General features: G+C 33.7%; 2 protein-coding genes across 6 annotated transcripts; both read left to right on the plus strand.

Annotated features, from left to right (window-relative positions):
• Nucleotides 1-4,559: 4,559 nt before the first annotated feature.
• On the plus strand, nt 4,560-9,224 carry LOC111368100. Of its 4 annotated transcripts, none has more exons than XM_022989298.1 (5): nt 4,560-4,715; nt 5,090-5,173; nt 6,198-6,331; nt 7,338-7,793; nt 8,508-9,224. In XM_022989298.1, the coding sequence occupies exons 2-5, from the start codon at nt 5,144-5,146 to the stop codon at nt 8,920-8,922; spliced, it is 1,035 nt and encodes a 344-aa protein (XP_022845066.1). In that variant the 5' UTR covers nt 4,560-4,715; nt 5,090-5,143; the 3' UTR covers nt 8,923-9,224. The 4 variants fall into 4 exon arrangements, with proteins under 4 accessions (XP_022845066.1, XP_022845067.1, XP_022845068.1 ...); XM_022989299.1 differs by having other exon boundaries at nt 4,562-4,754; XM_022989300.1 differs by having other exon boundaries at nt 4,562-4,754; nt 5,098-5,173.
• A 1,400-nt stretch (nt 9,225-10,624) lies between these two features.
• LOC111368101 (eukaryotic translation initiation factor 3 subunit C) lies at nt 10,625-14,921 on the plus strand. 2 transcript variants are annotated; one of them, XM_022989302.1, is made up of 4 exons: nt 10,625-10,762; nt 10,948-10,995; nt 11,402-13,198; nt 13,771-14,921. In XM_022989302.1, exons 2-4 carry the CDS (start codon nt 10,972-10,974, stop codon nt 14,752-14,754), a joined length of 2,805 nt encoding a protein of 934 aa, XP_022845070.1. In that variant the 5' UTR covers nt 10,625-10,762; nt 10,948-10,971; the 3' UTR covers nt 14,755-14,921. The 2 variants fall into 2 exon arrangements, with proteins under 2 accessions (XP_022845070.1, XP_022845071.1); XM_022989303.1 differs by having other exon boundaries at nt 10,687-10,791.
• The last annotated feature ends 116 nt before the right edge of the window (nt 14,922-15,037 follow it).

Raw genomic sequence — 15,037 nt, forward strand, 5'->3', positions numbered from 1 at the left:
CTTCGAGAATTTTAGTGACTCCAACTTAAAGTATAGTTGCTTATTTTTCTTCTTCATGATTGGACATTCAAACAATGAAGGGGCACCACATGTGAAAATTGTCTGCCAAATCAATTATTCCATTAGACACCAGAACCAGAAATGAAGACTTTCAGAAATTTAGTGGTCAAATCTCGACAAATTAAAGTATGATGAACGATTAAAATTGAGTAACGTGTCCTATCCCACATGAGTACGGGTACCGTCCCACGATGAATAAAATTCAATTGTAGTATACTATTCTTTATTTTGATTCAAATTGAGCAAACAAAAGTAATTTGTGATTTTTAATTAATCTAACTTAATCTACAAAAGTTTATAAAATTTGAATTTAGTATGTGTATGGAATGAGTTTATTGGACTACAAATCTCCCAAAAAAAATTGACTTAATAAAATGAGCAATCATCAGTATTTTACCTTTAATTAGCACTTGGCTCACTCAAAAATGTTGTAAGTTATTTGAGTTAATTGTTTCAATAATCACTAAACTTATGTCCATATCTTAGATTAGTCACCAAAATTTAAAATATCGAGTTTTGATCATTGAATTTAGGTTCATGTCTTCGTTTGCTCATTAAAATTAAATGTCGAGTTTTGGTCATTAAATTTTGAAAAATATTGTACATTACTCATTGAACTTTAAGAAATGCTGTACATTACTCACTGTAAACTCGATATTTTTCAAAATTCAACAGTTATGCTAGTGAGTAACGTATGACATATTCCAAAGTTCAATAACCAAAACTTGATATTTTAAATTTCAGTGAGCAATCTAAGACATTGATCTAAATTCAATGAGCAATCGAATATATTGACTTAAGTTTAATGACAAAAACTTGATATTTTAAACTTCAATGACTAATTAAAGACATATGCCTAAGTTCAGTGACCATTAGAACTATAAACTTAAGTTATTTACTCATTTTTACACAACGTAATTAGTCAATCATCCATCTCAATTCTAAAAAAATTCACGTGACGAATTAAAATTCTATGTGACAAAGAGAGTTGATTGTTTACTTAATAATAAAGTATTACTACCAATTGCTCATTCACTTTTATACAAAATTACTCATTGATCTCAAATTCATTTGCCCATATGATTTTTTCTTACTTTATTTTACATATTTGTCATCCAATAAATTTAGTTTTCAAGATTGAAGAGTTGAAGAAAGATTCCAAACCTTTTTCAACTTTTATGTAGGTACCTTATATGAAACGTTTGTATTATTATTAAGGATAATTAGCACAAAATATCTTTAAGTTTTAATGTTATTGTGTAAAATGTCTTAACATTTCATTTCTTGACATTTCCACCCTTATTTTCACCTTTCATTGCAAAAATGTCATTTTCATCCAATTTCTCAATAAAAAATATAAATGATAAATATGTCCTCCTCCTATTTTAAATAAGAAAAAGAAAAATTTTAAAATTAAATTGTAATTATACTTCCAAACTTTTTTAAAAACTACAAAATTAACTCCAAATAAATTATGAAAATAGTAATTAGCACAAAACGTCCTTAAATTTTAATGTTATTGTATAAAACGTCCATACCTTTTATTTTTTAGCATTTTCACCCTTATTTTAATATTTCATTTCGAAAATCATCATTTTCATCCATTTTTTCAATTAAAAATACGTAAAATGAAGAATATATCTTCCTATTCAAATAAAACAAATATAAAGAAAAGAAAAATAAATAACAAATTACAACTATACTCCAAAATTTTCATAAAAAGTGCAAATAAATTTCAAATAAATAATTAAAACAAAAAAGTGAAAAATAAAATCACTTGCTTTTTTTCAATTATTTATTTGGAATTTATTTATATTTTTTTGAAAAATTTGGAAGCATAGTTGCAATTTATTATTTATTTTTGTTTTATTTAAATAGTTGGGTATATTCGCCATTTTATAGTTTTATTGAGAAAATAGATGAAAAGAATGATTTTCGCAAATATGAAAATGGCAAAATATGACAGGTAGGGACATCTTGCATTATAATATTGAAATGTATTGTGTTTTGTGCTAATTACACTTTAATAATTTATTTGGACTCATTTACAGTTTTAAAAAAGTTTGGGAGTATAATTGCAATTTGTTCTTTAATTTTATTTTTTTTAAAAATTAAATATGAGGGTATATTTGTCATTTTACATTTTTTATTGAGAAATTTGGTAAAAATGATCTTTTCCACAATAAAAAAAATGAAAATATGTGTAAAAATACCAAAAAAATGAAAGGTACAGATGTTTTGCACAATAACATTGAAAAATAAAAAAAAAATTGTGCTAATTACCCTTATTATTAATGTTGCTATGCAAATTGATGAAATTGAGCACATATGGTAAATACTTACATTTTGATATGTTGAAACTCAACCAAACTTTATATAATAGTTCTTTTTGTAAAGTATTCATTTATAGCACAGAAGCGGCCTTCAATTAAAATAATAATAATAATAATAATAATAATAATAATAATAATAATAATAATAATAATAATAATAATAATAATAATTCATGAAGCATGAATTATAAATCTAACTAAATTAAACTTATTAATAATAAAATTCTATAAAAAACTAGGATCCCCAAGATACTTTTCTTTCAATTATTAAACTTTTTGTTTATCATCATTTTTGATGATGAGACAACATCTTCACTTAATGATTTTAAAACACCTGCCTGCAAGCTCATCGAGCTTGTCCTGCTTAAGTAAATGTGTGAAATGCTTCGCATCTGTGTTAGCTTGGATTTTCCCACTCGTTTTTATGTTGACCTATGGTTGATTTCTCGTTTTGATTATAATAAACAAATTATGTTTAACAATTTTTTTTGAGTAATTATAGAAGTTATGACAAGCGTTAACAAAAGGATGCTTTCGAAGTTTTTCAAATTGGACAAAGTAGAAGGCGAGTTACTCATCAAGACATCGAGCACTTCATCAAGTCAAACAAAGAAGAAATTAGATTTATACACCTTGATTTCAAATGTTAAGGTAAAACACTTTAGTATTTAGCAAATATGTCATTTGAAGCTCAAAAAACGTTTATTCGCACGATAAGCACGATTTTTGCATAAAGAATTTTTTCTTAAAGCATGAACTTGTTATACTTTAAGAAATGTCAAAAAGTCCATAAAACATGTTAGAAACATCTTTCGTGAGATTACATCTTGTTAAAATATTTAAAGAAGGAAAATTTCTAATTACCAAACAGGAACTAACCTAGAGGATGCATTCGGTAGCTAGAGGACACATCTGGCAGGTCTAACGAACGTCCGGTATGGCAAATTTGTCCAACGGTCAAGAAATTGAACGTTCTGACTTCTGAACAAAAAACGATTATTTGACCGTCCGATAAGCTAGCGGACGTCCGGTATGACATAACTTTTGACAATTTTGCTGCTATAAATACCATATCATTTTGCATTCAAAGATAGATTTTTATGAGCATTAAAGTGAGATATTACTAATCTATCTACTCAATCAATCTTCTATGTCTTTCTTTTCAACTCCTTTATATTAGAAAAACTTTTGATTGATTTAACCTTTGAAAATCACTTTATCAAAGTTTTTCTTATCTAACAATTGAGTTTCAATCATTGCTATCTACTAAAGTGTTAGCCATTTTCTCTTATTGTACTCAATTTCAATTACATCATTCATTGCAATAAAAGTCTTTACTTATATATTCCTTATTTTCAAACTTGTGGGGTCGAGTTGAAACCCCGAAAATCTCAGCATTGTAAAAGGAACGGTGCTCTTTGGTTGTAAGTCATCGAAAGTATTGTGAGAAGGTTTGATTGCACCATAAGTCAATCAATATAGTAAAAAAGTCTTACTCGTGATGGAGAGCTTGATAACGAGGGACGTAGATCATTGCATTGGATCCAACTTCCATATCATATCATTTGACTTATCTTTATTTTTATTTATTACTTGTGATTTTATCCTAGTCTTCGTTCTTTTTCTATTTATGAATATTTGATTAATTGTTACATTTAAGTGAGCATTAATTGTATACTTGAAACTATTTTTCGAAAAAGTTACTATAACCAATTCACCTACCCTCTTGGTTAGCTAATCTTGGGCTTTTACCTTACTCATATTTGTCGCATGGATTTTTTTGTCCAGATGGCCGAATGAAATTTTGATGGACGATAGATAAATAATAGTGTATAAAAGTGAGTGAACAATTAATCAAAGATAGAATAGGATGATTACTTATTTAGACTCTGTTTCATATCTATTATTTTCATTTTTTTTGACCTAATTATTTTCAATTACACGTTCACACAATAAAACATTTTGTACATAAATTTAATTTTTTTTTTTAATTTTTTAAACGTATATTCTCCTAAAAATTATTATTTAAACTTTATTTTTCTCAAATACTAGTTGTCAAACAGAGATTAATTAACTCAAAAAATACTCATACTATTACTAGATAGAAATTTAATGGGAAAATAAAAAATAAAGTCCATTTGAAAAGGAAAACCCTAATTTCACTATTTTATCCTCTCCCACCCTATTCAAATATCCTCTTTCTGAAAATTCTATCTAAAAGAAATTAAGATTGGGATAAAATTCGCCGTACGACCCATTCTTGCAGATACACTTACACAAATTGCTACGTTAAAATAAAGCGAATTCACATATGAATTTCTCGTGAGCTTCTCCTCATTTTTCCTCGATAAATTCATTCATGTATGTGGGTGTTTGTGCTCATTTTTATTAATTTCTGTGATTTGGGTTATTGGGAATTAACCCAGTGTTTTTAATTAATAAATTCTGTGTAATAAAATGAAATCTGGTAAGTAATATCGTTAATTACAAGAATTCTGTTTTCGTATTTGAATTGAGCGCATTTGGAGAAATCACTTAGCAATTGATAAGGATTGGTTATTTTTATTTTTATTGATATTATTTCTCATGACATTATGCTTACTTTAGTAATTTTGAATTTTATTTAAAAATTGCTATGTGTTATGTCGGCGCTGGAGGTGGAGTTTGATTTCGTTTCTTTTTAATTTACTTGTAAGGAATACAGATGTACGTGGAAATACACATTTAGTTGGCTAAATGAGCAGGCGTAGATGATGGTATTGGCTACCCATCAGTTGCAGGTATTTTTAATTTTGAAGGAAGTTTGATGTATAGGGTTAGTGCATTTCCATGTTTAACAGTTCTATAAGTTTCAAATAAAATTCAGTTCTCATAAGAAGTTTCAAATTTGTGATGCTGGGTGGTATCGTTATTTCCAACATACTAATATTGTTATCTACAACAGCTAATGAATAGTGGGTGCAGGGTGCATAAAGAATATTATAAAGTTCTCTTGGTTTTGGTTATATGCTTATAAAAAAAAGTATGTGCGGCTGTGATGATGAGAGTAGCGATAGCATGATGTGCATTTTTATTTTTATTTATTTATTTATTTATTCGGGGGGGCGGGGGGCCTCACAGTGGTGGGGTGGTTAGATGGTGTTAGAGGATATGTTACTGGTTGATTTGCAATTTTTTGGTGCTTCCATTCTAAATGATTTCGGGTGCGGCGAGTTGGTGGTGAAGATAGAATCTGGAAAGGCTAGATGCGGAATTATTGAAGTAATTGGCTTTACAAAGTCTTGGATCTTGGGAGAGCGAGGGAGCTGGAAGGAGGAGAAAAACGTATATATTTGTAATTTTACCCAGTCACTAGAGGCATTTTTCTGTTGACAAAAGTGGTTAAGTTTTTAAGTTACTCCTCAAGTATTTTAAGAAAAACCGTCAACTATCTGATTTTCAGCTCCATTGTAATATGAACTTTTAAGAGAATCCATACACATGAATTAATATGAATAGATAATTACTCCATTGATGAAAAAGGTACGTGTTCCAGCTTTCAAGAGATAAAAATTGCAAGAAATGCACGCAAATTTGTGGAAAATCCTGTATGTGATGCATTGGATGTAATCTTGATGTCTAGAACATTTGAATGTCTTGATATTCATGATGACACGGTGATACTAAAGCCTGTCTGATACTAATATGTATCACTACATCATTTTGTATTCTCAGTTTCATCAGTTTTATGTTCTACTCTCCTTTTTAGCTCCAAGGGGTTCTGTTTTGCAGAATGGAATATGTAATAAATCTTGTTTTGTTCAGGGTTCTTGTAGCTCTTTCCCATCAGGGCGTTCATCATGGAGCAGTGGAAGCAAGCTAAAACGTTTTGTACCGGCACATCTTGAAATTAAGCAAAAATGTAGTTTGTTTTCTCTGAAATACAAATCTTGTTTTAGGTGAGTGTTAAACTTTTGTGTGTGTGTAATTTGTATTAGTGCATATATTTGGTATGTCTATGCATAGTTAAATAATTACGCACCCATTTTATATGTATTGACCAACAATTCCATCTCTTGAGAGTTTAAATAAGTTAAATAAAATGAGGATATCTCATTTCAGGATCTTTAAGGAGGATTTCTGTTGAATGTTACTAATCAAAGTTGTTCGGGGAAAAAATTGAATGTTGTTTCTTTCAAATTTATGCTTTACTCTATTTCTTTGTCATGACTATACCTTAAATTTGGTTGCAAGGAGGCATACGAAGAATATCAATTGTTCTTAAACTTCGTCTTGAATACTAGACTGGAATGGAAATGGTAGAGGATTGAATGGATATGCTGACAATGTTGTATGGGTTTTTTTCTATTGATTGGTTCCTTTGAAGGATTGGATTAAGAATCAAAGTGATATCATAACCTAATACTCTTCTTTGATAATGAAGTTAGTGTTTCAGATATTTATGGTGGAGAAGAACATTATATACATATACATATGCATATATTTGGTGGAATGCTGTTAACAGTGAATAACGGGGTAGAAATGATTTTCCATTTATGTCATTTAGCCTACCAGATAACCTTCTGGCAAATTCTCTTGTTACCGCCTCTTGTTATTAAGCAGACTTGGAGAGACAGGCTGGAAAAAGATATCCTGGTTGTAATGCTTTGTCTAGAGAATGGATGTTAATCCTGCAGCATTATATGTTTCAAAACTTCCAAGTGTTCTTAACTTTCACCATAAAGATAATTATGTGATCAAGACTTAAATGCGATCAATCATTTTCAATTAATTTTCTGATATCTGCCTTTTTCGAATAAATGTGGACGCCTTTTTTCTCATACTAACTGTATGGGCCAGAATCTCGAGGAGTGAATTTCACATGACTTGCTTAAAGTCTGTTCGGTGTCAGTTTTTTACAGATGCTATTTCATAACTGAAAGTGATCAAATAAATTGTTTTCAGCACAGGAGCTCCTCTTGTCCTTTGCCCAAAGGCAAAATTATGTAAGGTGTCAGCTTTCAGAGGAAGCAATCGAGATGAAGAATCTGGCCATAGAGTCAGTGGGAAAAAGTCCCCGAAGAATCCTGTTAAGGTTTCTTATGTACAACAGGAGAGTGAAGAATCCTCAGCAGAATCATCAAAGGTTCAGAATATCGTTTGTGTTCCTTACACGTCAACAGCAGACGAGAAAACAGCCAAGTTGCTGGCTATTCAAACATTGTTTAAGAACTGGTTAATGTTGTTGCGCACACCAGCACAAAACCAACCAGTGGACGAAATTCTTGAAGAACCTTCTTTGGCAGAAACACCAGAGACGCGTAATGCAGTACAAAAGCAAGAAAAAAGTGAAACCTTAAAGGCGATTTGGTGCTACTTTCTGGGTCTTGATGTTACCGTAAAGTTACCTTTACTGATATTGTAAGTATGAATTTTCATTATTACCTCTCTCTCTCTCTATCTGTGTGTATGTGCTCGTGGGCTGGAGGTGTGCTAGTTGCTTGCCCATACATGCTTTTCTTGCTTTGCAGAATCAAAGATCAGAATGTTTTCTAGAAGCGTGAAAGAGTTAGTTTTGATGGGGCTTCATTTCATCTTTGGTTCTTCATTCCAACCAATCCCACTAGTTGTTTGCAAATATTTACAGAGTTTAGATTTAAATTTTATGTCTATATTAGAGGTTGATGATTTTATCTTAGTCTATTAATTTGGATTTTGAGGGCTATTTTATTGTGAATTTAGTCAATTTATATTCTTTTTTCTAAACCATGTTATCATATGTTGTAGTGAACATATCTGTCCTAAGCAGCTTCCTCTTCCAAAATTTGATTTTAGTTATTTATCATCTCATCCTTATTTCTAAAACGTGTATCTTGTTGATAGCCCAACATGCTCGAATATGATGATGTGTAGGGCCTGTTTGGCTGGGCTTCTACTTTTTGTAGACGTCATCTCGGGTCAACTCCCTCTAAAAGTTATTTTAACTAGATAAAATACTTCTAGAATATTTTCCAAATAGATCTAGAAGCAGCTTCTTAGCCTCAGATGCGGCTTTTAGCTTTTATAAAATAAGAATTACTGATGATCTCTCTCTCTCTCTCTCTCTCTCTCTCTCTCTCTCTTGCATATTTGCAGTGTCCCTCTGTACCTAGCAATTAGCCTGGCATATGGAGCTGAGGTTTCAAAAGAATTGACTCCTTTATGGGTTCTTGGACCATTGATCGTTGCTCTCTATGTTACGATTTTTCGGGGCATATTTGGCCTCTATGTATTCAGCTTCAAGCAGACTGTCAAGGTAATCAAGAACCTTCCTAAATACTGCCTGATCGCTTATAATTATCTTGTTTGTGGGAAACTTAAAGAAGACATATTAGCACATACATGGAAACCTCTGGTGGATATCAAAAACATGGATTATAAAGAGGTGACCAGAAGAAAATTGAAAGATTTGAGAGGCTGGTTAATGGAAAAGTACCTGGACTACGTGGAATCCATATGGCCATATTATTGCAGAATGATCAGGTTTTTGAAGAGAGCAAATTTAATTTAACTCTTTGAGTACTAGAAATTGGGATTTTTCTTCGGGGTACCTTCTTTTAGTGAAAATTTTCAGACGGGCAGAAATTGATGAACACTGCTGGAGCATTTAGAGGACACTGAGGAACATGTGGAGGTCGTCAAATTTTTTAAAAATTCATTTTTTCGAATGAATTCTGAGCATTTCCATCTCCAGTTGCTGTTGTTTATTTTGATCCATGGCGATAGATATATATCTGATTGTATTAATATCAACGAGTATACACATTTATATGTAACTTTTGTGGTGAAGAAAGGCTTTCAGTTTTTCTCCTCTTGTTTGCTTTTACTGCTATTCTCATTGGAAACTTTAGTATCATGTTATTTTGTTTGGTTTTTGGGAGATACTTAAACTGCAAAATTTGAAATAATTAACCATTATTTGCTACTTTAGAATTGAAACTCTTTTTTTTTTTTTTTTTTTTTTTTTATTGAAACTCTTTTTTTTTTTTTTTTTTTTAATTTTTGGCTACACGCAGATCATGAGTAAAAAGTTTTGTTGCACTATAGTTAGCTCAACACCAATCAAGAAGCCCCACGGCATTCCAAGAATTCTTGTTATACGTTCGTTCCAACTCTCAACCCTCTTTTCTAGATTCATCGATATTGAATCCCATCTTTTTCTCAACAATGTCTTTGTCATTTGATCCAATAGCATTCCGTTAGATAGGAACAGATTTGATAAATACTGATAACTTTAGGATAGAGTATTAGAATGGATCTTTAGCTTAAAAGTAAATAATAGAATGCTTGATCGTCGAAAGGAGTGACAACCAGAAGCATTTTAATGCTTAAGGTGACTTTGTCGATCAAATTGAGTCTTCTTGGAAAGGTATTAGAATAATAATAAATTTTATTTGAATATCGCTCTAAATCAACTTGGTAATTGTATTTGCACCAAGATTTTTGTTTTTTGGACCACATTGTAATTGTATTGAGGATTTTCAATCTTTGTTTAATGTTAGACTTGTGTACTCAATTTTTCCTTCTCTTTCGTAAATTAATCTTCAATTAATTAGCACGTAACAGTTTCTGACCATTAATTTTTTATTTGTTATTTCTCTTATTTAAAAATATGTGGGATGGCTAAGTCTTTTTACAATCTCCTAACAGGTTAGTGGATGGGATATAGACAGGTTGTGCTAATTATTGAACAATAGTGCCACACTTACATAGGAGAAACATACAGACATTTCATAGAATACACACATTTGTGGGGCCCATCTCAATAAAAAATTCACCCTGTGTGTGTTCCCTGTAAAACCTCTGTGAGAAGCATTTTCCATTATTGAAAGTTGAAAGACAATGATTCAATGAAAAAAGTTAATAATATAGTATAAATGCGGCAATTAAAATACATGAAACAACCTAAATAACTTAGCCTGTGATTGGCTCCATTAAATTAAAATTTATTTTTTCTCTTTTTATATTAATCATACATTTTTCAATAAAATAATATTACACATAAATCTTGAAACTTTTTCTTCCTTTTTAATCATACATTTTTTAAGAAATTATTATTCATTTCATTATAATTTTAAATATTGGAGCTCGGGGCTTAATATGTTTCAAAAAATCAAGTAATGTAATGGGTGAAATAAAAACCAAAATCTTGTATGGGCCGACACACAATTCGAATCGAACCCGTGAAAAACGACCCAAACCGTATTACACAGATATTCAATCCTAACCGTCAATTTTTCATCCGCGTATCACTATAAATAGCGATTAGGGTTTCGTTCAAAACCCCACTAAATTTGCATTTCCGTGTCAATCGTTCATATATTCTCTGCAAGCTGCGGGTCTCAATTGAGGTTCGATTTCTCTGGCCATATGTAATTAGGTGAAATCTTGTTTTAATAGTTTTTGGTGAATGGTTAGGTTCATGGATCTGATTTTGATGTTTTAATTAGAACTGTTGCTAAGATTTGGTTTTGGTTTTGAAGTTGTTTCGAATTCGATGTATGTAATTATATGTTTTGGTTATATTTTGGTGCAGATTGGTAATTGCTATTGTCGATAAATGGCGTCGAGATTTTGGACTCAGGTTTGTTTTTCTTTCTGTTTATATTAGGGTTATTTTTGCTTATTTGGGATTATTTAGTTTAAAAATATTTAATCTCTTGCCAGATTAAAATTTATCCAGTTTCTAAGTTTACCAGATCTGAGTTTTTATTGATCCATGTTTATATATGTTTGCCTTAATTTTTATTGTCTTTTTCTCGGATTTAATTATGAATGTGGATATGAATTTGTTTTCATTTTTAATTATCCAATAGAAAATAATTTTCTTCAATTTTAATTACGTGCCAATTTCTACCGTAAATAAAGAAGGCATTTGAAAATGAAATGCGACTAAATTTTACGTCTTGGAGATAGCTCGGTGTGGTTAGTGTAGACGAGTATGTGTCTCTGTGTGCTTGCATTTACTTGTTGAAGTTCTGGGATTTTAGGGTGATAGTGAGACCGAGGAGGAGAGCAGTGATTATGATGAGCAGGAAGAAGGACCAGTGGAGACACCTGCACCTGTAGGTGGTGGCAGCAAGTATCTCCAGACTGAAGCTAGTGATAGTGATGACTCGGATGGGCAGAAGCGTGTTGTAAGATCTGCTAAGGACAAGCGATTTGAGGAGCTGGCTGCCACTGTTGATCAGATGAAAAATGCTATGAAGATCAATGACTGGGTGAGCCTGCAAGAGAGTTTTGACAAGATCAATAAACAGCTGGAGAAGGTCATGAGGGTCACGGAGTCTGATAGAGTTCCAAACCTTTATATAAAGTCTCTTGTGATGTTGGAGGATTTCTTAAATCAGGCATTGGCCAATAAGGAGGCAAAGAAAAAGATGAGCAGTAGTAATGCTAAGGCCTTGAATTCGATGAAGCAGAAGCTTAAGAAGAACAATAAGCAGTATGAGGATTTGATTAACAAGTACAGGGAGAATCCAGACCTTTTTGAGGAAAAAGAAGAGGATGAACAAGATGAGGACGAAGAGGATGATGAGGTAGGTTCAGACCTTGACGATGTGGACCTTTTGAACCGGGAATCTGAGGAGAGTGAGGATGAAGAAGAAATGGAAATGGATGCAGCTGAGACTGGGTCTGGTTGGGAGAAGATGTTGAGTAAGAAAGATAAGCTCATGGATAAGCAGTTCAAGGATCCTAGCCAAATTACTTGGGAAACTGTCAATAAGAAGTTCAAGGAGATTGTAGCTGCTAGGGGTAGGAAGGGGACTGGAAGAATTGAGTTGGTTGAGCAGCTCACTTTCTTGACGAGGGTTGCTAAAACCCCTGCTCAGAAACTTGAAATTCTCTTCAGTGTTGTTTCTGCGCAGTTCGATGTTAATACAAGTTTGAGTGGGCACATGCCAATCAATGTTTGGAAACAGTGTGTGCAGAATATGCTTGCCATACTTGATATTTTAACTAAGTACCCAAATATTGTGGTTGATGATATGGTGGAGCCTGATGAGAATGAGACCCAAAAGGGTGCTGACTTCGATGGAACTATTCAGATTTGGGGAAATTTGGTAGCATTCCTTGAAAAGATAGATGTGGAATTTTTTAAGAGCCTTCAGGTTATTGATCCACACACGCGTGAATATGTTGATAGGCTTAGGGATGAGCCCATGTTCCTAGTTCTTGCTCAGAATGTCCAGGAATATCTGGAAGGGGTTGGGAATTACAAGGGTGCTTCAAAGGTAGCTCTGAAGCGGGTTGAGCTCATATATTATAAACCACAGGAGGTGTATGATGCTATGAGGAAATTGGCTGAGCAATCAGATGATAAAGAAACAGAAACTGGAGAGGAAACAAAAGCTGTCGAGGAAAGTAGGGGCCCACCTGCCGCTGTTGTAACTCCCGAGTTGGTGCCTCGGAAACCTACCTTTCCAGAGAACAGTAGGACCTTAATGGACATCCTTGTTTCACTGATATACAAGTACGGTGATGAGAGGACTAAGGCTCGTGCAATGCTTTGCGATATATATCACCATGCCATCTTTGATGAATTTGCGATATCTCGAGACTTGTTGCTCATGAGTCACCTACAGGATAATATTCAGCACATGGATATTTCTACCCAAATACTTTTCAACAGGGCTATGGCACAGCTCGGTCTCTCTGCATTTAGGATGGGACTTACTGCTGAGGGCCATAGTTGCCTCGCAGAACTGTATTCTGCTGGCAGGGTGAAGGAGTTGCTCGCCCAAGGTTTCTCCCAAAGCAGATATCATGAGAAGTCTCCAGAACAGGTATTACTTTTTACTTATTATACACTCTAGTTTTCTTCCTGATTTCTAGTATATTCCAAGGTCAGTGATTTAGAATTGTCAACACATTTGCCAATGAGATCCCTTTTGTCTATGATTTTGTGATGTTATTTTAGGTTACATGCACCTTTGCGGCTACAAACACATTCTAATCACTCCTCCTCCTGCCTTTCACGTCTACTAACGAGTAATGGCTATTTTAAAGTAATATAATAAAAATTAAAAAACATGTTGAATTAAATAAAATTAAACGTTCTTCAGTGATTTAGAATTGTCAACACATTTGCCAATGAGATCCCTTTTGTCTATGATTTTTTGATGTTATTTTACATATGCTTTGTGATTCTTTTTCATTTTCTGGGGACACTTAGAGCCTGTTTGGCATGGCTTTTGAAAAGCCAAAAGCTGCTTTTGTCCCTCACCTATCTTGAGATGGACTGAAGTTGGTTGATGTTACATTTGTATAAATATTAGCATCCTTGTGGAAGTGTATCTGTAGCTTTTCAATGTGTTATCAGGAGCACTTATGGTTGTAAATGATTGAAAATTTTTAGGAACGGCTGGAGAGGAGGCGACAAATGCCTTACCACATGCATATAAATCTTGAACTTCTCGAGGCGGTTCATCTGATATGTGCCATGTTGCTGGAGGTCCCCAACATGGCAGCCAATAGCCATGATGCCAAACGTAAGGTCATAAGCAAGACCTTCCGAAGGTTGCTCGAAGCAAGTGAGAGACAAACTTACACTGGCCCTCCTGAAACTGTCAGGGACCATGTAATGGCAGCCACAAGGGCCCTGAGGCAGGGAGATTTTAGTAGTGCTTTCGAAGTTATAAAATCCCTTGATGTCTGGAGGTTGCTTCGGAATAAAGATAATGTTCTCGAGATGCTCAAGGCTAAAATTAAGGAAGAGGCTCTAAGGACCTACCTTTTTACATATTCATCCTCTTATGATTCCCTGAGCTTAGACCACCTCGCCAGGTTGTTTGACATTTCTGATTCTCAAACTCATAGCATCGTGAGCAAGATGATTATCAACGAGGAGCTCCATGCAAGTTGGGACCAACCAACCAGTTGCATCGTCTTCCATGCAGTCGAGCACAGTAGATTGCAGGCTTTAGCATTTCAGTTGACAGAAAAGCTCACAATTCTCGCAGAAACTAATGAGAGAGCAATCGAGGCACGGATTGGTGGTGGAGGATTGGACGGTCTTCCTCTCAGGCGCAAGGACGGGCAGGACTATGCTGCGGCAGCTGTTTCAGGCACTGGTGGTAAGTGGCAAGAATTTTCCTTCCAACAGGGCCGCCTAGGCAGCAGCGGTGGAAGAACGGGATATGGTGGTGGCCGATCATCAGCTTCCGGTCAAGCCGGAAACTTTTCAAGGGATCGGATGGGTCAGTCACGATCTGGTGGCTACCAGAACTCAAGATATCAAGATGGGCCTGGCCGAATGTTCCACTCTGGTTCTTCTGTGAGGGGAAATCAGGTGGATACGTCGACCAGGATGGTTAACCTCAACCGAGGAGTCCGCGCTTAAGTCAGAAAATCGACCTCAGTGTAATAGTTTGCTCCTTTTATTTGTCATATTTGTTATCGTTCAGTGTTGAGATTTTGGATAAACATTGGATGCCATTTTGTTCCGATTACTGAAATTCTGAATTTTGATGACGGATACTATCTTTATGCTGGTTTGTACGAATTTAATTTTAATATCTTTGATATAAAAACATATATTTTGCTTCCAAATGTAAGTTTGGTTAGGAGTGGGCATGGGCTGATTTGATTCAATTCTAAAGGGAAACGAACCGAATATAAAAATA

Source organism: Olea europaea, chromosome 18 (genome assembly GCF_002742605.1).
Source record: "Olea europaea var. sylvestris chromosome 18, O_europaea_v1, whole genome shotgun sequence".
NCBI classification, from domain to species: Eukaryota; Viridiplantae; Streptophyta; class Magnoliopsida; order Lamiales; family Oleaceae; genus Olea; species Olea europaea.